General features: G+C 40.3%; 1 protein-coding gene across 1 annotated transcript in view; it reads left to right on the forward strand.

The window, feature by feature from the left end:
* Nucleotides 1–366: 366 nt before the first annotated feature.
* si:dkey-11f4.7 (piezo-type mechanosensitive ion channel component 2) overlaps nucleotides 367–20818 on the forward strand; it is a 31632-nt gene continuing 11180 nt past the window's right edge. The window contains exons 1-31 of the mRNA XM_034537364.1: nucleotides 367–588; nucleotides 3660–3786; nucleotides 4815–4910; nucleotides 8158–8259; nucleotides 8368–8413; nucleotides 8660–8819; nucleotides 8910–9123; nucleotides 9235–9448; nucleotides 9971–10136; nucleotides 10476–10574; nucleotides 10793–10955; nucleotides 11120–11265; nucleotides 12096–12362; nucleotides 13179–13287; nucleotides 13487–13608; nucleotides 14300–14359; nucleotides 15281–15429; nucleotides 15563–15727; nucleotides 15981–16022; nucleotides 16289–16321; nucleotides 16535–16647; nucleotides 16848–17023; nucleotides 17236–17412; nucleotides 17539–17703; nucleotides 17919–18119; nucleotides 18216–18420; nucleotides 18691–18792; nucleotides 18896–19061; nucleotides 19312–19555; nucleotides 19677–19773; nucleotides 20015–20174. Coding sequence (XP_034393255.1) covers nucleotides 3723–3786; nucleotides 4815–4910; nucleotides 8158–8259; nucleotides 8368–8413; nucleotides 8660–8819; nucleotides 8910–9123; nucleotides 9235–9448; nucleotides 9971–10136; nucleotides 10476–10574; nucleotides 10793–10955; nucleotides 11120–11265; nucleotides 12096–12362; nucleotides 13179–13287; nucleotides 13487–13608; nucleotides 14300–14359; nucleotides 15281–15429; nucleotides 15563–15727; nucleotides 15981–16022; nucleotides 16289–16321; nucleotides 16535–16647; nucleotides 16848–17023; nucleotides 17236–17412; nucleotides 17539–17703; nucleotides 17919–18119; nucleotides 18216–18420; nucleotides 18691–18792; nucleotides 18896–19061; nucleotides 19312–19555; nucleotides 19677–19773; nucleotides 20015–20174 — 4223 coding nt within the window. The 5' untranslated portion in view covers nucleotides 367–588; nucleotides 3660–3722. The remainder of the gene's footprint in view (nucleotides 589–3659; nucleotides 3787–4814; nucleotides 4911–8157; nucleotides 8260–8367; nucleotides 8414–8659; nucleotides 8820–8909; nucleotides 9124–9234; nucleotides 9449–9970; nucleotides 10137–10475; nucleotides 10575–10792; nucleotides 10956–11119; nucleotides 11266–12095; nucleotides 12363–13178; nucleotides 13288–13486; nucleotides 13609–14299; nucleotides 14360–15280; nucleotides 15430–15562; nucleotides 15728–15980; nucleotides 16023–16288; nucleotides 16322–16534; nucleotides 16648–16847; nucleotides 17024–17235; nucleotides 17413–17538; nucleotides 17704–17918; nucleotides 18120–18215; nucleotides 18421–18690; nucleotides 18793–18895; nucleotides 19062–19311; nucleotides 19556–19676; nucleotides 19774–20014; nucleotides 20175–20818) is intronic.

Genomic DNA, 20818 nt, shown 5'->3' on the forward strand with positions numbered 1-20818 from the left:
AAACGACCGCACGGAGGATGGGCGTCGCGCAGCCGGGCCAGGGGCTCCCAGAGCTATCGCTATACTCACAGAGGACACCTCGGACACATACGCATCCAAATAAACTCACAAACGTCGACTATATGCAGTTAAACACACGACGACACGAGTCAACACATGTATGTGTGCTGTGTTTACAATGAGCCACAGCCCAGAGGTGAACCTTTAATGGCATCTGAAAGTGGAGAAATAGTGTCTGTTATTTCTTTGGTTGAAGCATTTTTTTATACGCCATCTAATAATAACAGCAACAATACTACAATTAGTAATAATAATAATAGTTTTGAAAAACAAACATTCAGACTCAAAGGATACATGGGTGAATATCATAGGGCCACATGTATCCATCCACCTTTCTTTCAATCCACCCAGCATGTGTTGGGTGGGAACCTTGAACCGTCCATCACAGAGCAACACAATCAGACATTTCCACCTTGGTGTGTGCTCGGGACGTTTACAGTTCATCTTATCTGCAAGTCTTTGGACTGAGAGAGAGAACAGCAGCAACTGGAGGAAACCCGTTGATAGAGGACATGCAAACCACACACAGTAAGTTTCTGAGCCCAGGTTCTTCATCCTTAATCATAGTTCTTCAATTGAATTATCCTTTCTTATATATAACAGTCACACAGGCAGACCACCAGCTATAGTGCTGTTAGGTCTGTTGAACACTAGGTGGCAGCAGTCTTCTAACCCTGAGCTGCAGGTTTGGGGTTTATTTGTCAACTCTATCCAAACAGCTGCATAATTGTCATACATTCATACAACTTTGAAGTATTTTCTGAAGTTGCTTAGCTAAGTACAATTGACTGGCTGCTAAATGTATACTCTAAATAGTCTCAAATGTTCCGTTTTGGAGATGAAATCTGAACACAAATACAAATATTTTAAATGAATTGAATAATAATTAAATAATCAATTAATTCAGAAATAACTTTATATTGAACTATTGTGTTGATATGACGTGGGTTGGTTGTAGGAGCACACAATACTTATTAAAAAGATAAGAATGTCATCTGTAAATTTCAACTTGAAGTGATTATTAATAGATTGAGAGACAGAGAGATACGTTTTTACTTTCTTTGCATTCACAAAACACTGAAAAAAACGACCTAAATTGAGCCAAGTCACAACTTCAAGCATTCAATCACAAGCTTGTTTTGTAAACATTATTTACGTCAGTATGTCTGACATACACAGTCTACCATTTAAAAATGCTAATTGCAGTACCGTTTGCAGAAGCTCTTAGTTGTGGTAAACGCACCCTTTATCGGGAATGTGTTGGGACAAAACATGCATTTGAATAAAAAAATCCAAATACTGTCTCCTTTTCATTTATTACATATTATAATCAAATTGCATATAGTGCGTGTGTAGTGCCAAGTTTGGACAGCAATTTTGTGTTGTGGAGAAGTGCGGTGATGGAGGTCGGACAAGATGTTCAACGTCAGAGGAACTGTTGTGTATTGGCTCAGCACTCATCAAAACAAAGCGTTAAAAAGGATTTCCCAATCATGCATCTGCACACCAGTTAGCCATTTTTGCTTGAACAAAACTGCTAACATTCTGGAGAAAACACGTCTGCATTTCCTCGTGCACACATGCACGAGTTGAGCATAAATGATCAATCAAGCCTTGACTCACTCTGAATAATTCTGATCCTAAAACTAGAACGTTGACTATGATCCTGAGATAAGTGAGAACTTCCCACTTTTCCTCATCTTTCTATCCCGTGTCTCATAAGTACCGGTAGTTTCTCACACACACACGCACGCACGAAATACACACACACACACTTTTTCAGCACGTTCACTCACAGCTCTTTTTAACTGCACTGTCATGACATTTTAGCTACCTACTCAGCACTCATTCACATCCTAATCAATTTAGATCTACTGCTGAGGAGTAATTTAGTGTTTTTTCCTCTCATTGAGTCTGAGGGTTTGTCTGTCCACAGAGGAGCATCATCTGTGATAATCTACAGACAAATGCACACAATTAAGTTATTAGCTTGGTTTGGGCTTAGGATCCCTAGCATTGTTTGGGGTGTTCAAATGAATAAATGGAGATTAATACATTAGATGTTATGGTATACTGAGCATTTTGTAAAACTGAGAAGATGAAATAAACTAAAGCTCCTCTTATCTGGTTTCTCTTTTTATTTCTTTGCAGCATAAACCCCAAAATATCTTCTTTTTAACCCCGCTGTGTTCACAAAATAGTTTGTCATTAAATACAGCAGTCGCACGAAGGGCTCCGACAAACAATTACTTTCATTATTTCATCAGAACATACTGAGAAACGGCAATCACCATTTCCTAAAAACAAATTTACTCAGATCCATTTTCAATTTACTATCATGTGGGGAAAAGCAGTAAATCTGCATAAATACCAAGCAGGAACTTTGGCTCAAGTTTGGCATTTTGCTTGAGAAATGACTTGAGACTATTAATAAATCAGCTATTCGTTGCAGCTCTAGTCTAAAGTGTTATTTCTGCATATAAGTATTGCTGTACTTTATGTAGTGACCTTCTACAGTAAATATGAATACCCAGCTGAGTCACAAAATTTAACTGACAAGCCTGAATGAGTGTGAATTCAGACTAAGATCAATCTTTATGTTTTTTACTTTTGTCGTGAGCAGGAAATACGGAGATTTCATGACTTTACTGACATTGTACAATTCAAGACACAATACTTATTTCATTTTATTTGAACATTTTCACAACAGTCACAGTTGCTATTTCAGCAGGTTTATGTTATGTTTAGGTGTATGCTGTGTCGAAGAAAGAACAAAATATTTGACATACAAAAACGTCATATTAGATCTTCCTTGGAGGATGGTACAATGTTTTCTTTTATATTTGGAGTAAAGTTAATGTTTTTGTTGGTCTCAGTCCTCTCATTGATCATTCCTCTGTAGTCACACCAGCCCTTAATGGCCTCACAACCATGAATATTAGATACACTTCCCTGCGCAAATATGATGAGCCAGACTGACGCGGCTGTACGGAAACAGACACAGTACTGTATGAGTATCTGGATTTCAGAAATAAGGAAATCAGACATTCAACATCATGCGTGAATGAGTGCAATGATGCCTGCATGCACGAGCTGAAAGAACAAGACTTTTAAGCACAATCCCAATCAGAGCCGTCAGAATACCGTGTGCCTGTTTTCTGTATTAGTGAAAGCATGTTTTTGCAGTGATGTAGTAATAGCGGATATTCTCCTGAGTGAGATTAGCCTCAATGTGAGGATAGTAACAGAGATGCTGGGTCACAACCCATTATGTCTGGGAGGGAGACAGAGACACAGACAGACAGACAGAGAGAGAGAGAGAGGGGAAGAGAGGGAGAGAGAGATGAGGGAGGGAAAGCAGGGTGTGACAGAGACACAGGCAAAGATCTTTTTCACCCAATTTTAAATCAGGATGCTGTGCTCTCTCACTGGACTGGCATCATCTCCGTCTTGTTATAGTTCGAGTGTGTTCGACTCAAACTATATTTGCTGTATTTGAGGATGCTTTGACCGGGGCTTCATAGATGTTCTTCTGAGAAATGTTTGAGCGGGTTGGAGTTCCCCCCCACATTGCTAACACATTTGCGGTATTTGTGCAGACATCTAGAGGGAGATAGTGTCTACAGGAGCGGTGTGGGTGTCTCTGACACAAAGACAGAGACATGGCAGGGGACCTCGTGGTCGGGATGCTCTATAACTTATTACTACCGCTGCTCCTGCTGACTGGTGAGTTGATGTCTGTTTAATCCTTTTATCCATATGCATTTATGATGATATAAATGATGTTTCTAGTGTGTCCCTCTCCAGAGTTCAGTTATATAGCAAAGAGGTCATATTAGATTTAAATATATATAGAGAATTTCAGCAGCAGTTTCGAGTCAGAATAAAAGTTATCTGGTGGCTGTTATTTCTGTCTGGTATCAGCTTTAGGTTAGTTCTAATATATTGGTTACAATTCCTCCCTTTAGTGAAAACATATTGATTTTTGAGTTATTGTAGTAAGGCTAGTACATGTGACCTTACAGCTGGCCTTTTGCTGAATGGTACTGAGGACATGCACAATACTGATTCAATTTCAGGAATCAATATGGCTTTCTATTAGGTTCATCCATATCTCGTGATATATGAGTTGAGTCTTGAGTGTTGCTATCGGGACAGCAGTGTGCGTTTATTTCAGGTCTGAGATCCACCACGCTTACCTCGAAAGATATACCCAAGCAGTACGTTTGTATCTACTGGGATTTGAATATCAAAGTGTACTGTGTAACTTTGACTGTTGTCTGAGATAATATGTGGGGTCTTATGTACCCATTCGTGCCACTATGTGCTGCACAAGTTGATGCTTGACCTCATAAAAGGTGATGATAATTGGACATTTTGGAAAGTCTTCAAATATTTTTATTTTTATTTGCTGATGGGCAAAATGTTTCCAGACTGTTAGACACGTTTTTTTTGTAGCTTTCCCTTCCTTTCCTATTTCTTTCTTGGATTTCACATAATTCTAAATTTAAGTTAAGATGGCACTGTTCTTAAAAATGATCAAATATAGGCTGAATTAAAGGATTGTATTTTGCATTACTTTCAACATTAGCCAAGGGGCAGGTTACACCTACACATGTCATTTGTTTCATCAGTTTCTTTGGTTGTTAATGTGACCAGCTTGAAATATAAAGAACAAATTACAAAGCTAAAATGAGTTCAGACCATTTCTATCAAACAGATAAAGTAAATGTGTTCTCTCCTCTGCGCCTCAGCGTCTTCGTTCCGCTACAACGGCCTGTCAGTGGTGTATTTCCTGTTTTTGCTCTCTTTGCCGCTGATGCCGAACCCCAGCCTGGTCACCATGAAAGGTGAGAGAAGCTCCACAGAGAAATGACATCATATTCATGTTTGTACAGGTTTTTGCTCCGACATAGTTACAAAGTGTAAAAGTGTTGATAACTTGAAATTAAATTATAGTCATTTGTGTTTGCAACTTAAGATGATCACATAAAATAAGACCATTCCTTCATGTTACAAATAATTTATATAAAAAACGAGGCCAATGGTCATTTCCTATATTATTACAGGGATAGTTCAGATAAGTTGAAATGGGGTCGTATGAGGTATTTACATACTTACAGTACACAGCTTTATGCATGCCCATAGTTTGGAGAAACAGGCAGGAGTACGAACACAGAAGCGAAGCAAATGCATTTTAGATATTTTATTTTAGATACGCTATATTTTGAACATTTCCAGTGCTTTACTATGCTTTCTTCAAAGCCACAAATCTCCTTGGACAAAAACTGTTATTTTAACACAAACAAACCGATTGTGGCAGCAGTAGACCAGTAAGACATGTGCTCTTCAAAGTAAAATATTATGAGTCGAGAGCAAAGATAGAGCTTTGGTTCCCTGTCAGAAATGGCTGTAAGAGGAGAATACAAAGCACTGAAAACATTCAAAATATAGTGTACACTTAAACCAATATTGAAATACATTTTTCTGCTGCTCCAAGTTTATTGCTCAAATTCCGTGCTGGTTCTTCGATCTGTTCTATCTATCTCACTGAGGTCATGCAACCAGCCATTTTATTTTTTTATTTAACCTTTATTTAGCCAGGTGAAACAGATTAAGAACAAATTCTTATTTTCAACTGTGGCCTGACAAGAGGCGAAAACCTCTTGAAGGAAAGGAGAGGAAAAATAAATAAATAAATAAATAACAGGGTTAAAAAGTGCCAAGGAGTGGAGAAAGCCATCTACTGCAGTAATACACTGGCTATGGATAAGTTCCTCATACAACCCCACAACAACAAATATGTATGTATCCCTATAAAGCAAAAGCGTTACTCATGCTAAGTATTTACAATTATGTTTAGTAAATATCTCCTGTGACATTCTACATTAAACTCAAGTATGTGTATATTTCATTCAGCATCCGTTCTGCATCTGCGTGTGTTTTAATGAAAGACACTGATCTGAGTCCATAAAGAAATTCAAACCTAATATCAATTTGGTAATTTAGCTGAACTGTAAACTATGAAAATAGATAGTCGAAATTTGATGAGGAGGAAAAACAAAGAGGGAGAATAGCGGTCATAATGCATGAGATTATATTGAGTAAGTGTGTGTGTGTTTGCTCTGTATTGATCACTGCCTACTGATGAATTAAAGTATCTGTACCCCTCCCTCTGTCAAAGTACTTTGTAAAGGGGATGTGGTTGGAACGGTCAAATCAATTATACATAGCTTGGTAATTACAGTGAGGAATTAAAAGACGTGATGTCAGCATCTTAACAGCATTTTTGTTCTTTCTCTCTGGCCATCCCTCCATCTAAAAACTGTTTGCCTTTCAGCTTGTCTTTGAAAGCTTCATGGAGCCCACAGTTATCTGCATCCCCCTAATATGATCTCACTCTCCGTGGGCTAAGTGGTCCAGTGTGTGTACATCCTGTGTGCATTTGTTTCATGAGGTTTTTGTACATCCACCGATACCTGGGAGAGTGTACGTGTGTCTCCTTCATTGGGAAGCAGAGAGGTTTAAGTGAAACGAAGCTTTTAGTAAAAATCCTGAACATCAACAGCACATTTGCAGACTCAGCTAATGTTGAGCCACATCAGCTATTAATGCTTTTGCATCTCCAACATTTTGATTACAAGCGTCGAACTCCAGACTGAGATTATGATCTGATGCATTTGTTTGAAAACTAATTCATTGTAAAGCTACCCATTTGATTTTAATTTGATGTAATCAAATATATAATATACATGACTTTTGTGAGTTTTGCCTCACACACTGATCTGTTATTAGTTTGTCTGAATAGGAGCAGTCTAGCCAAAAGGAATATTATACACTGTTTTACCTAATCAAAATTTAAGCTTCAACATTACGGGTGAAACTTCGGGATTGGGTTGCACTAGCAACATAACTAAGTTTGTGTGTAATGTCCTTCCTACCTTCTTAATAACTATCTGCTAGTAGTTTTAGATTTACTAAATTGGGTTGAACCATTCAAACTTAAAGAATATCTTAAAGAATAACTGGAGGAATATGTGAATTATTGGGAAATAGTCCATTGTGTCATTCATTCAGAAGCAATAAACTATGAAACAGGAAGTCACTGTAGCACGAACAAACTTTGTATAAAATAAAACAACAATTCCAGGAGGCAAAAACCATACATAAAAACAATATTTATATCCATCTCCTATAAGAGGGCAACAACCTCAGAGGCTCGGTGTGATACAACTTTCTATCAAAGAATCATGAACCAAAATGTGCTCCTTTCTACGCCTCACTTTAACCAGAAAACTGAAACAAAATCAAACAATGTCAGCCTGTCGATCGGCCTTCAGTCTCTGCTCGGGTAGACATTACTCCACTTTATCTTTACATGGATAAGAATTGTTTGCCGCTAGATTCATGTTCAGAATGTAAAATACAGCTTATCTAAATAAATAGTAAGACTTACATTTTGATATGGCTCTCGTTTACACTTAAATGCATCTCTTGAAGAACTGTATTATAAGACGCTTCTGCACTGGCTTCAACATTTAGCTATTCTGAACATTCATTTGAGGGCCTGCAGTGATCGACTTTGATTGCCTTCTCAGAAGATATGTTTGGCTTCTTTGTAAGAAACGGTGGCTTGAATACTCCACCTGCATGACGAGAGCACACTTGGATACCTCACTTTACCTGGCTTATTGATCTGGAAAAGTGCTCAGAAAGTAACAGAACCAGCGCAATTTAAAACACTGCTAACTGTCTGGGAGACAATATTCTGCTGAAAAATGTCTTAAAGACAAGTACGAGGTCCACCAATTAGTGTGTGTGTGTGTGTGTGTGTGTGTGTGTGTGTGTGTGTGTGTGTGTGTATGTGAGTGTGTGTGTACCACCATCAGTACTGTCTCTCTGCATGGTTTAATTTCCTTTAAGTAATTTAATTGAAACATTTAGAGCTGATTTGACATATATTCACTATTAACTAACTCTAATTTAGTACATTGTCCAGAAATATAATCTGTTCAGAATTGATCAAAAACATGATTTTGAAATCCGTTTGATACCTTTAGTTTGAAGCTGGTTTCTCTCATTTGCTGCTTTATTCAGGTAAAACAGGTAATTTCTTGCGGAGGATCATCTACACTAGTTTGACCTTCCTGACCCTGCAGTGCTTCATGCAGATCCCCTTCGCCTACATCCCCCCACATGGTAAAAACTAAGTTGGGTCAATCCACAGATATTTTCAGGAACTAAGACAAACTGATTTGCCTCCAGCTTGGTGACCTTATTTATTAAATGTATTTTGTTGTTTTACAGTTAGCGGCCACTGGGAAGATGTCCTCTACCATTTGGGCATTATAAGGTATGGGGTCACACTTGATGTTCACATTTTCTAAACTTCTAGCCATTTTAGATTGCTGCCTATCGTTCAGACAGCCTTCTAGTTGGTTTCAATGCAGTATGAAAATCAACTTATCGAGTCTTGAAATGTGAAATACATCACAAGTAAAGCAGTACCAATAACGTCTCAACAATTAAATTCTCATACCTTTCTGGTATGAATGGAGACCAGTAGAGATCGAACCTATGATAATGCTTGTGTTTCCAGATTCAGCTCGGTTGACCCTGGGAACATTGTGCGTCTCCTGGCCCCAGATGTGGGCCTCCTCTTCTCCTCCCTCTTTGTACTAAGGTTGTGCAAAAAACTACTGCGCCCCGTTCCACAAGTCAGTATGCATGAGAATGGAGTACCGCCGCCTGACGCAGAGGTAACCGCGGGCGCACATCTAACATTATAACTTAATAACGTGTTAAGAAAGCACATTGTTATCAATCTGACTGTTTCATGGGTTCGGCAGGAAGAGGAAACATCTGAAACAGACTCTGAGGGAGGAAGTGACACAGAGGGCTCGTACTTTGACAGCTCAGATGAGACCTCAGTGCGGGTTCAGTCGGCTCCGCCCCAGTTTGTCCAGAAAATGATCATTTTTGCAGCCGGACTGCGGCTGCTGCTGGCAGCAATCATGAACACAGCAGGGAAAGTGGTGGCGACTTTACTGCTTGGGCTGGCAGGTACAATGCAGCAGCTGGTGTGAGCACGCAGGTGTATTTTAGTTTTAACATTTTGAAAGGTTCTGTCTATTATAGACTTTTTTGTGTGTGTGTGTGTGTGTGTGTAAGCAGGTATCACGCTGCCATCCCTCACCTCAGGTGTGTATTTCGGGGTGTTTCTCTGGCTAGTTTGGTGGTGGGTGTTTAGCCGCTCCATCAGCCTGCTACTCTTCAGCTCCCTGTGCGTGATGATGGCAATCTTCAGTGGCGGACACCTGCTGGCTCTGTACCTGTACCAGCTTCCTCTGTCCCAGCAGCTTGTGCCACCAGAAGACATCTATGCAAGGTACAGAAGTCATTCAAAAGTAGGATCAGACTGATATCCTGGACTGATCTGGTGTGTTTATTGAATATCAGGTGTTATCAATGTCATGTTTGTTTCAAATATTTCAATGCAAGTTAAATCCTCATTAGAATCAATAGAGTCAATCATTTTAGACTCTGAACTTTGTTTAATTAGTATCTTAAATTACCTCAAATGTGAAATTATTAACACTTAAATCCATTTTGCATCAATCACTTTTCCTTTATTATGTTTGCATTTGCGTTATATAGAGTAACATGTGGAGATGAGAAAAGGCACATATTTTCGAGCGAAAACCCCCTGATTTAGACCATTGTCTAATGATTGGAATTGCCCATTACACTTTTCAAGGGTGTTTTATCTCTTTTGCGCTCTCCTTAAAGTGTATACAAGCTCACATTTATTCTTATTTCTCTCTCCAATCTAGCTCTGTGCCCCTCAATCTCTCCATTCATTCTTCCTTTCCATCTCCATCCTGCACTCCCTCCCCTCTACCTGTCCCAGGTTGTTTGGTATGACAGGAGTGGTCAGAACCAACAGTTCAGACCCGCACATTCTTGGTCTGCACCCACATGTCAGCTGGCCGGACTTCATCAACCCTTTGGTTCTACTGCTGCTCTACTACACACTTGTGGCTCTGCTGCACAAATGGGCCCACGTCACAGAGGAGGTTTGTGAGGGAGGGATGGAGGCTAGTTTCCAAGCTCTTCTATTCAATTTCAAGCTCTTCTATTCAATTCTTAAATGTAATATTCCCTGCTATTATATTGTAAACATGCTTGCTGCTGCAACAAATAAATTTCCCCCTGGGGATGAATAAAGTATATCTAATCTAATCTAATCTAAATGCGGGAAGGGTGGAAATGTTAAATATTGCCTCTACTGCTACGGACTAGAAGTTTTATTAAAAGTACTTCCAGTGCTAAACATAAGGGCACATACACTTTACACAGTATTCAGACAATATTAACTTACGTGACAGGCTTTTAATAGCAGTTGTGTTACTCAGGTTACTGTTGATGATGAAGAGTGTGAGAGTCCAGTAGAAAGTCCAGAGATTCCTCCAAGCTTCTCCAGGGTCATCTACATCTCAGGAGACATTCAGGAGGTAATATGCAAGCAATTATATGTTTCTCCTTAATAATATTGTTTGATCACAGGAATATTCTTAATGTATTATGTCAATTATCAGAATGTTACTGTTGGGCTCATTGGTAGTTGCTGTGAGTAATAATATCAGCACATCTGTAGCCTCATGGTTTTCAAGTCAGTATTTTTAAATCGGCAACGATATTTCATGACCAACCTAAGATTCTCTCTTTTTAGCTTTTGAGCAGCACGGATGATGAAATCGATTTACCGGTTTTATTGACTGGCAGTTCCTGGCAAGATGTCCATGGAAATGACCATGGCTCTCTGTTAGGAGGGGCAGGGTATACCAACTGTTACCCTCCACCACAGTATGAAGTCAAACACTCACCATCACATGGTAATTTTCACACTAATCTCTAAATACATGACCTCTGCAACAACTGTTTTCATGAATTTGAATAGATTGACTGTATGTGTGGTTGTCATAAAACCTCAACGATGCATACCTGGTTTGTTTATTAAATCTGTTTAATTTCCTCCTTTTCCCCTCCCTTGTGCTAGATACAGAAGGTGAGGGAGAAATGGGAGAACATTGTGAAGAGACTCTAACAGAGACCTCCCCTCCCCCCACAGGCCCCAGTGGCCTGGTAATCTTTGGACTGCTGGTGCAAAAACACAGCTATGTCAGCGCCCTTATCATCATGATGGTAAACTATACTTTGAGTTTGTGTCAACGTCTTTTAGAACCCTGACTAGTGCCATCGTGGAAGTCGACAGGAGAGAACAAATATCTAAAAAGGGGGATTTGTTCCACTGTATGTGTAGCGTAGTACTGTAGATAACATATATCATATAAGATAAGATCAAATAAGATAAGGAGGGTTCATATTACAGCAATGCAAGGGATCAAACAAAAAGGATCATTATGAAATACTATTATATATATATATATATATATATATATATGATAACATTCTTAAATTAAAAAATATATATTACAAAAGACCAGTAAGGAAGATGTGTGTATATATTAACTGTAACCAACAGTCAACACCCAGAAGTGATTAAATATAATCATTTGAAAAGAGACTTGTTGGTATTTTTTGATGGATAAATTACATAAATTGTCATCATAATAGTTGGTGATTAACTTTTGTTGAACAGAGGTTAGCTAGCAATGCTATCTAGGTTAACTAGTCTGCAGACAAATTACAGGAGCTGGCGCTTAACACACTATGGTAGCGTTAGCATTGAGTGGATTTAAAACAATGTAATTATTATTTTTGACAGGTTGTTTGTTAGTTTAACGAACCAAATAGCATTATCGAAACAAATATCCACTATATTACGTGGAAAACAGCCCAGACATCGGCATTAGCCACACAGTCTATGGGGCTAGCTAACATTAGCTTAGGAACATTAGCCTAAACTCCTTGGCAGAAAACTCAAGAATGGGTTAAAAGTATTATAATAATAAAGTAATTTCTATTTGGCAGCAACAATGTGACAATATCAAATGAAATCATGTATTGTTTAGGTGTGGAGTATCACCTACAACAGCTGGCTGACTTTCGCCCTGCTGGTGTGGTCCTGTATAATTTGGATGATGCGAGACCGGCGCCGCTACGCCATGCTGTCCGCCCCGTTCCTGGCTGTGTACGGCACCGTGCTGCTGGCGCTGGGCTTCCTAAGCGGGCTGCGTCTGAGTCGGGCCGAGCTGTATCCCGGTCTGCCCCCGGCGGTGATTATGGACTTCGACCTGAGCAGCTATCACCCTGCGCCCTGTGTCCACCTGGGAGCCAAGGTGAGGCGGAGAGGGGCTGAGAGGATGCGGAAGATGGTTTGTTGACGTACATTTAAAAACGCCATGATTTCAGCGTATTGACTCATTGTACTCATGATCTAACGTTAGGTGAATGTTGCAATGTAACTACATTAGGCCTACACTTTACTAATTTATTTCCATTTTATGCAACTTTAAACTTCTCATTGATTGACATGTTGGTAATGAATAATAAAGTATACTCCACTAAAGGTACATTTATTTTACAACGTGTGGTTACATGAGGCTTTTTACTTCAGCTACAACATTGGTGACGCTTAAATTGAATGCAGTGATGAATAAAGTATTCTCAATTGGGCAATTCTGCATATTGAGTACTTTTACTTTTGGTACTTCAAGTACATTTTAATTCTAATATATTCTTTTTACTTAAATGTAAGACTTTTTCTTGAGTATTACTACACTGTGGTACTGCTACTAGTATTTATTGCTCATCCAACTACACTTACACATGTTTTATTGTGTTTTGATCACATTTGAATACCATCTTCCCGACTACATGAGCTCACATTCCAGTCATCAGGTTCAGATTTTGATTTTCATGTTGTTAAATCGAGATTGGTCCACTCATGTTGGACCAGTGACAAGAACACAGGAAAAACAGAAACACAGAAATGTCCCTTATGGCATAAACCGTTCATACTATTAAAGTGTGTTCATGTGGATCCTATCACTTATTGTAAGAAGTTGATTGAGAAAATGGGGTTCAAACAATGTTTACTAAAGCAGATTGTAAAACTGTGCGTGTCAACTGCCTGTTTTGTGTGTGTGCTGCAGGTCTTCTACAGCTTCAGCTTTTGGTTGATGTTTCGTCAGCAGCTCAAGGAGAGACAGGAGGAACAGACCTTAAAAGAGGAATCTCTAGATGAAGTCAAAGTCCTGCCACGTAATTTACTTTCTAATGTCCTTTTCAAAGATTACAGCTACTGTGTTAGAAAATAACATTTTGTGTGGTGTAATCAAAATGTTATATTCTTTATATTCACGAGAAAACTTCCTGACATGTAGCCAGACTATTCTCCCTCTGTCCATCAATTCTTTCTTGCATCTCGTCGCCCTTTTCTTATTGGTTTCCTCCATAACAGCGGAGGAGAGTCCACCATCCCCTTTGGCAGCGATGCTGATCTCAGGAGTGAAAGGGATGCTGGTGAAATACTGGATGCTCTTCTGCTGCTCCATGTTCTTCATGGTCAGCTTCTCTGGAAAGGTATCTATTGACAAACTAAGAATGGGCGAAGTCCCGTTCATGACTTATGTCTCATCAAACTTTGCCAAACACCAATGTGAATGTCACTGTAATAGGAATTGCATCATAAGCTGCATGTCAGAATTATTCTGCTGAGAGCTTAAGGGCACATTTGTCGTGATTTGTCTTGATTGTCTTTCCCTATTGTTGTCTCCATTGTATCCTCTGCTGTGGGACCAAAGTTTCCCCACAGTGTTCATTTAAAGTTCCTGTGATGCAATCTGTCACCATTCCACTTCATATACGTGCATTTGCGCTGTCAAAGACCTACCAAACAAGAACTACACTCTATAAACGTCCATTAGTAGATTAGGTCATTTATCACCATACAATTTCAGGTACAGTACTTGGGAAAGTTTACATGATTGTTTAGGTGGCATAATATCTGAGCTAAAGAATTAATTATTAAAGTATTGTTTAGTTCTCTAATGGTCTTTATTTCAGAATGTGTTTGCACAGTATGTATATTGGAGAGCCGCAACAAAAGTAAATCACAAAAAGGAGTACATTTACAACAAAATATGAATAATAACAGGGCTTTTTGGGTCCAGATATCCACGTAATATTTGGTAGATTTCCTGTTTATCGAGCAAATTGTTAGCTACCTATCATATTTGATTTTATATAAATTGACTATGTTTTACCTGCCTAGGTGGTCGTCTACAAGATCCTCTACATTGTCCTCTTCCTCTTCTGTGTTGTCCTCTATCAGGTTAGTGATGTTAGTGAACTGGTCATAGACAGCCAGCATTCAGTCTTTTCAAATGAAGTAAAGTGACTTTAGTTGTCCACCTTCTCCACTGAAGATGAAGATATAACTTACAGAATTTGCTGCGTCTCGTACAGTAATGACATGTATGTAATACATTAATTACAATATTATATATATTGTATATATTACAATACAGTAATGACAGTAATGAGTCCTCGGTGTGAAAATGGTCTATTATGTTTATGTCATGTCTATTACATTTGTTCTCTGAGAAGATGATGGGCGGAAATTTGATATTAAGATGGAAGGGCTCAATAAGTGGAGAGGAAATTTGCTTTTATAGTTGAGCCGTTGTTGCACATCACACAAAGCCGCTATGCTTTCAGATTCATCTTACACTGTAATGCGTTGACTCCTAAATTATCATCAGTGAATCATTCAGCTGTTGTTTGTGCCTGAAAAACGCTCGGCTCAAAAACAGACTATGAGCCACTCATCAATACTATTTTACAGTTAAAGTATTGATTATGACTCATAAACACATACACAGTCATTTTTTGTTGCTGTTTTCCTGTTTTCTTTTCTCTCTCGCGTCTTATGTTTCTGCTGACATTTTAGAAACACAGTAGGCACTTATACAGGGAGGCCTAATGGCTGTGGAGGTGACGTGAGACAAGACAACACCACTTGTCTGTTCGGACAACATCAGCAACACTGCGGTGTTTTACAAACTGGAGTGTGGGATGAGAAGAATAAATGCAACACTGTTTCCTGGTGTTTAGATGTGACTTGTTTGGAAGATGCCGAACATTCAGGACAAACTGCTTTGCAGTGTCGTGTCTCAATACCGGAGGTCAAACTCATGAGCTAGGTGAAGATCTGTAGCTTCAGAGATCAGAGGTCTGTTCTCTCTTCCCTCAGATCCGTTACGACGTGTGGCGTCGGGTCCTGAAGACGTTCTGGGCGGTGGTGGTCGGTTACTCCATGGTGGTGTTGATAGCCATCTACATGTACCAGTTCAGAAGTGTGTCTGGGCTGTTCAGACAGATTATGGGCATGTCGGAGGAAGGGTGAGTCTTTTTTTAAGCCTCCCCTTTCTTGGCAATGAAGCAAGAAAATGATTTCCGTTTCATGAAATATTTAGTCAGACAGCAGATTTGACCCTTCTCGTTAGTTATAGCATTTCACCTGTCTGACCTGCAGTCTTCGTGACCTGGGTTTGGAACGGTACGACACAGTGGAGCTGTTTGCGCGCATCCTGCTTCCTGCTGTGTTTCTATTGGCTTGTATCCTCCAGCTGCACTACTTCAACTCAGACTTTCTGACTCTCACTGATCTCGACAACGTACCTGTTAGACAGGCCTCCAGGTGAGACGGCAAGAACATTCTGCTCAATGAACGATACTGTCAAGTGATCAGTGTATTCAAATTGACCCAAGAAAAATGGCACAACATTTAAACAAAAGTAAATCTGGTCATTATCTAACAGACAATGTGACAAAGATTCTTTGTAAATGAAACATTTTTACTAATCTTATATTTTGTACTTTATATATACGTTCTGGTTGACTGTTAAACATATTGTATATCTCTGTTTGTCCCATTTATCTTCTCCACTTAGAGAAGAAGAGCTCAGGAGTTCAGTCAATGTGATTTCTGAGACGTAAGAGCTGCATTTATTCCTCCATAAATATTTAGTTGTGCTCCCTTTTCAGATGACCCATCACAACAGTATCTAGTTATGATCAGCATTTAATCAGTGAGCTGGACACACTTAGAGTGGATGTATTGCCTGTGAAGTCTTGCTTAGATTGCGTATAAATATTTCAACATTGAGCTATTGACTGTATTCAGTGTTCATCACAGTAACAGGAATATCAGTAATACTCACTGCAGTGTTCACACGACTCTCTTCAATTTAATTCCCAGCATTAAAGAAAACATTGAAAAGATTCATAAAAGGTAAGGCTGTGGTTTTACTCTTTAATCTTATTGATTAAATGGATCAGTACATACTGTATTATATGTATGTGTTATATAACTATACATACTTTGTGTGTTTTGAGATGAGGTAAAAAAAATCAAACCCAGTGACAAACAATGTGTGGATACAGGTCTGCATATGTTTTTCCAATCATTTTGTAAATATTTAAGATCTTTCTTGTTGTCCGCCAGACTTGTGAAGGAGCAAATTGGAGATGGGAAAAGTCAGGAGACTCTGGACAGCGTTGGACTACAAACCTGCTCAGAGAAAGAAGCTGGAGAGATGGAGGAGACAACAGAGGAGGGTAACTATAGCTCAAGACCAAAAACGGCTCACAGCCTCTCTTTCTGAGGTCAATTAGGAGTGGGACAAATAAAAACCTCTTCCATACACTGTTATGTTTTCCTCTTCGGTTACACAGATACCACAGCGTATCGCACATTAACTGCTGTCTGAGCCATGTCAGATGTGTTCCCTACCCTTGATACCTTCTTTTCCTCCCAGAAACTCTTGCCAGCAGTTGTGAGGACAAGTGGGTTGTGATTGTGGAGCGGTCGAGCCTGCTGCTCATTCAGGCTCTGTCAGGCCTCTACAGGCTTCAGGAGCAGAGCTGGAGGCTGCTGGAACTCCACAGCCTCAAAATCGTGTCCTCCGGCATCATCTGGGTGTCACTGCAAGAGGTGGGACGTTTGATCTGTGCACGTGTGTGTGTGTGAAAATGTGTAGGTATGTGTGTGTATACAATACCCTGATATTGATTCACTCAGTGCTGGTTTGATGTTTATACAAATGGATTCTTAGTCTTCATCTACACCTTTCCTTCATGCCAGAAGTGAAGGGAAAGTTAACCGCTAAAAGGCAACATCTTTAGCCTTTAAAAACCTTTTCACAGGTCTCTCTGATGAACTCGCTCTTCCTGGTTCTGTGGGTGTTTGCGCTTCCGTTCCCACGGTTACGACCGACGGCGTCCAGCGTTTCTGCTGTGTGGGCCTGCGTCATGGTGGTGTGCAAGATGTTTTACCAGCTCAAAGTCATCAAACCCCTTGATTACTCCTCCAACTGCACCGCTGTGAGTAGCCATTACTGTTTGTGTTTGTAACAGCGACCTAGAGTACATCTAATGCTTTTGTTGGCAGCTTGCCAGCGGCACAGCTGGATTACCTGTCAGAGGGTTTTAACGTTGTTTGTATGTCAGGGTCTGGTGCCGTCCAACAGCTCGGGGCTGGATGATGGAGCGGAACTGAGGGGGAACATGATGGAGCTGCTCAGGAGGTCTATTCTCTACATCGAGCCCGTAGACCCCGTCTACTGGTGTGGAGCGCTGCTTAAATGTGAAGGCAGGATCCTCCCCTGTCTCAGGGTACGTTGACACGCCTGCAAAACACTTATATCTTTGACATAATCACACAAAGCTGTTTTGCTTTCCAATTTATAATATAAAATACGTTAAACAAGATGTAGGCTCTAACGCATTGGACTATGTATTTACTGAAAGTAAAACCAGACAATTACGACCTCAGAGACATACAAGTGAACTCCAGAGACACATTGGTTGGTTTCTGTTCTGTGTTGTAGAACCATCTGATGGTGCTCGGGCTGCTGGCGTTTGAGGCGACCGTCCATCGGCATCAGCTCTACTTCCGTCTCCATAACGACCTAAAGTCCCCACCCTTCAGCATCATCTTTCAGGGCATCACGAGGCAGCACCTGGATCACGGCGTCCTGCCGTGCATCAAGTACTTCATCAACTTCTGCTTCTACAAATTTGGACTGGAGGTACTTTTAAGGGCGGGATGAGTGCGTCTGTGTATCTGAACTGTTTAACGTATCTTTCATTGGCTTCTTAACGCGCACACACTCACTCCTTCTTAGATCAGTTTAATCGTGGCAGTCAACGTGATCGGTCAGAGGATGGATTTCTATGCCCTCCTCCATTCCTGCGCCTTGTTGGCGGTTCTGTCACGGCGACGCAGGAAGGCCATCGGGGAGGTGTGGCCTAAATACTGCTGCTTTACTGCAGTGCTCATGGTGCTGCAGTACCTGCTCTGCGTTGGCATCCCTCCTGCTCTTTGTGTTGGTATGGACTTTTTAATAATTCTGTGACTCCGTGCAATAAACAATTAATATGAGGATATATATTTCTTTGTTATTTGACAAAGAAAAGCTTAAAAATCTCACATTTGAGAAGCTGGAACCAGCAAATGTTTGGTGTTTTTGCTCAGAAAAATGACTGAAACAGAACATATTTCTGGTATTAATTGGTAGTCACCTGACCTTCCAATTAATCATCAACTCAAACATGTTACTGTCTGCATATATTGAATGTCAATTATTTCCTCCTCATCAGATTACCCCTGGAGATCTGCAGTACAACCTTTGACCTCTAATATTATTAAGTGGTTTTACCTGCCCGACTTCGCCATGAGACCCAATCCTTCTTTCATATTCTGTGAGTTTATCTTTGATATCTTCACTCTCCTCTGCTGACTTTGAACCTATTTCTCCTTTGTATTTTAGATGTTGACCTCCTCCTGCTCCTCTCTCTCCTGCAGATGACCACCTCCTGTTACTCTGCTCGTCTCTGCAGTGGCTGGTGTTTGAGGAGGAGAACCGTGCAGTGGTGCGGCTGATTGCTGGAGACAACGTTGAGATCAGCCGCAGTCTGGATCCTTGTTCCTTCAACCAGTTCATACCCGTAGATAACTTCCTTCACTGCAGGTCACAAACAGAACCCTTTTTATTTAAACTCACCATGTTCTGGTAAACCAAAAGTGCTGCCTAAGCAGTCCTGGACATCCCCCCCCCCCCATTTAATTTATGGGCTTCTTTTCACTTCCCACTAACGAGTCTCTGGTTCTAATATATTTTTTACAGTCATGTGATAAATTACTCTTTGTCTGTTTTATCTGTTTATCTGGCAGCATTGTTTTTTAATTAGTTTTATGTTCCCTCTCTGTCTGGTCCTCAGGTGCTACCTCGACATGGTGAAGGTGTTTGTGTTCAGCTACTTCTTCTGGCTGGTGCTGTGCCTCATCTTCATCACCGGCACCACGCGGATCAACATCTTCTGCCTGGGCTACCTGGTGGCCTGTTTCTACTTCATGTTGTTTGGAGGCAGCGTGTTGATGCAGCCTGTCAGATACATCCTGCGACTGTGGGACTGGCTCATCGGATACACCTGCTTTGTGATTGCCATGAAGAACCTGCTGTCGGTGAGTGTCCACACAGTGAACCAGTGCAAGCACCCATCACTTAATTTGTTAGCCTTTTGAGTGGGCTCTACGCGGTCAGTCATAGCCTCTTTCTGACACTGTTTGTGTATTTTGTGATCAGCTCGGTTCTTGTGCCTACCTGGACAGCCTGTTGAAGAACGGCTGCTGGTTGATTCAGGCATTCAGCATGTTCTGCACCATCAAAGACTACGACGTCCGTAAGTGTCTGCAACAGATGATGATGAAGGACAACTTAAATGTCAGTGAATCAAGTTTGGTTGATATTAATATTACAAATAAACTTTGTGTTAGAGTTCACGTTGGACCTACAATCAGAGTTCATGTCTGTGAAGGATGCAGAAATCAGGGAACTGAGACCTTATTGAGCACCTTTTTATGTTCCTCATTAGTTTGTCCGATTATTCAAACAGAGTATAACTATTTCTTCCATTTCGTCAGCTGCTCCTGACGATGAGTGCGAGCTGCCTGAGGGTGAGGCCGGCATCGTCTGGGATGCGATCTGTTTCACTGTCCTCCTGGCACAGAGGAGGGTCTTCCTCAGCTACTACTTCCTGTACGTGGTGTCTGACCTCAAGTCGTCTAAGATATTGGCCTCCAGGTCTGTACTTCACACTAACCTCCTCCTTAGGTCCCTAACATGCTTTAAAGCAGCAGCCAGTTAACTTTAGAGTTCACAGTTAGGGTGAGGGGCAACGAGGGGGAAACATTTGAATTTAGTTTGATACATTAAACCCAACCTTGCTTGTCTGTTTTTAGTTTATAAAGGAAACCAAAGGGATGTGATAGGCAAAAGAGTCAAACTCGCTTTGGATGAAGCAGCTCACTGTTCAGTTTTATTTTTTGTAACGCTCTATTAAATCATTATTAATTTAATAATTATTTCAGAGAAGTTTCCTGGTATGAATAATGTTGCTCTGCTTGTAAGGAAAACAGTAATTTCCGAGACAGTGTAAATAACTATTCATTATTAATTTATTATTGAAACTATATTCTACATAAATATTTCATTGTTACAGATTTTAACATGCTCAGCTGACGTGTCTGAGATGTGTGTGTGTGTGTGTGAAATACTGCTGTGAAGACTCAAGACAAACACTTGACCTCCATAGGGAAATGAAAAAGGGACCCACTACGACAAGCGGTTCTTCAGTTTGGTCATGGGACATAAATCCTTTAAGAGTAATGTGCCTTTTGGATATTGGCCACTCTCACTGCCACGTCTCCACACACACATTTGACCTC

This window comes from Cyclopterus lumpus, chromosome 7, assembly GCF_009769545.1.
Source record: "Cyclopterus lumpus isolate fCycLum1 chromosome 7, fCycLum1.pri, whole genome shotgun sequence".
Taxonomy (NCBI): Eukaryota; Metazoa; Chordata; class Actinopteri; order Perciformes; family Cyclopteridae; genus Cyclopterus; species Cyclopterus lumpus.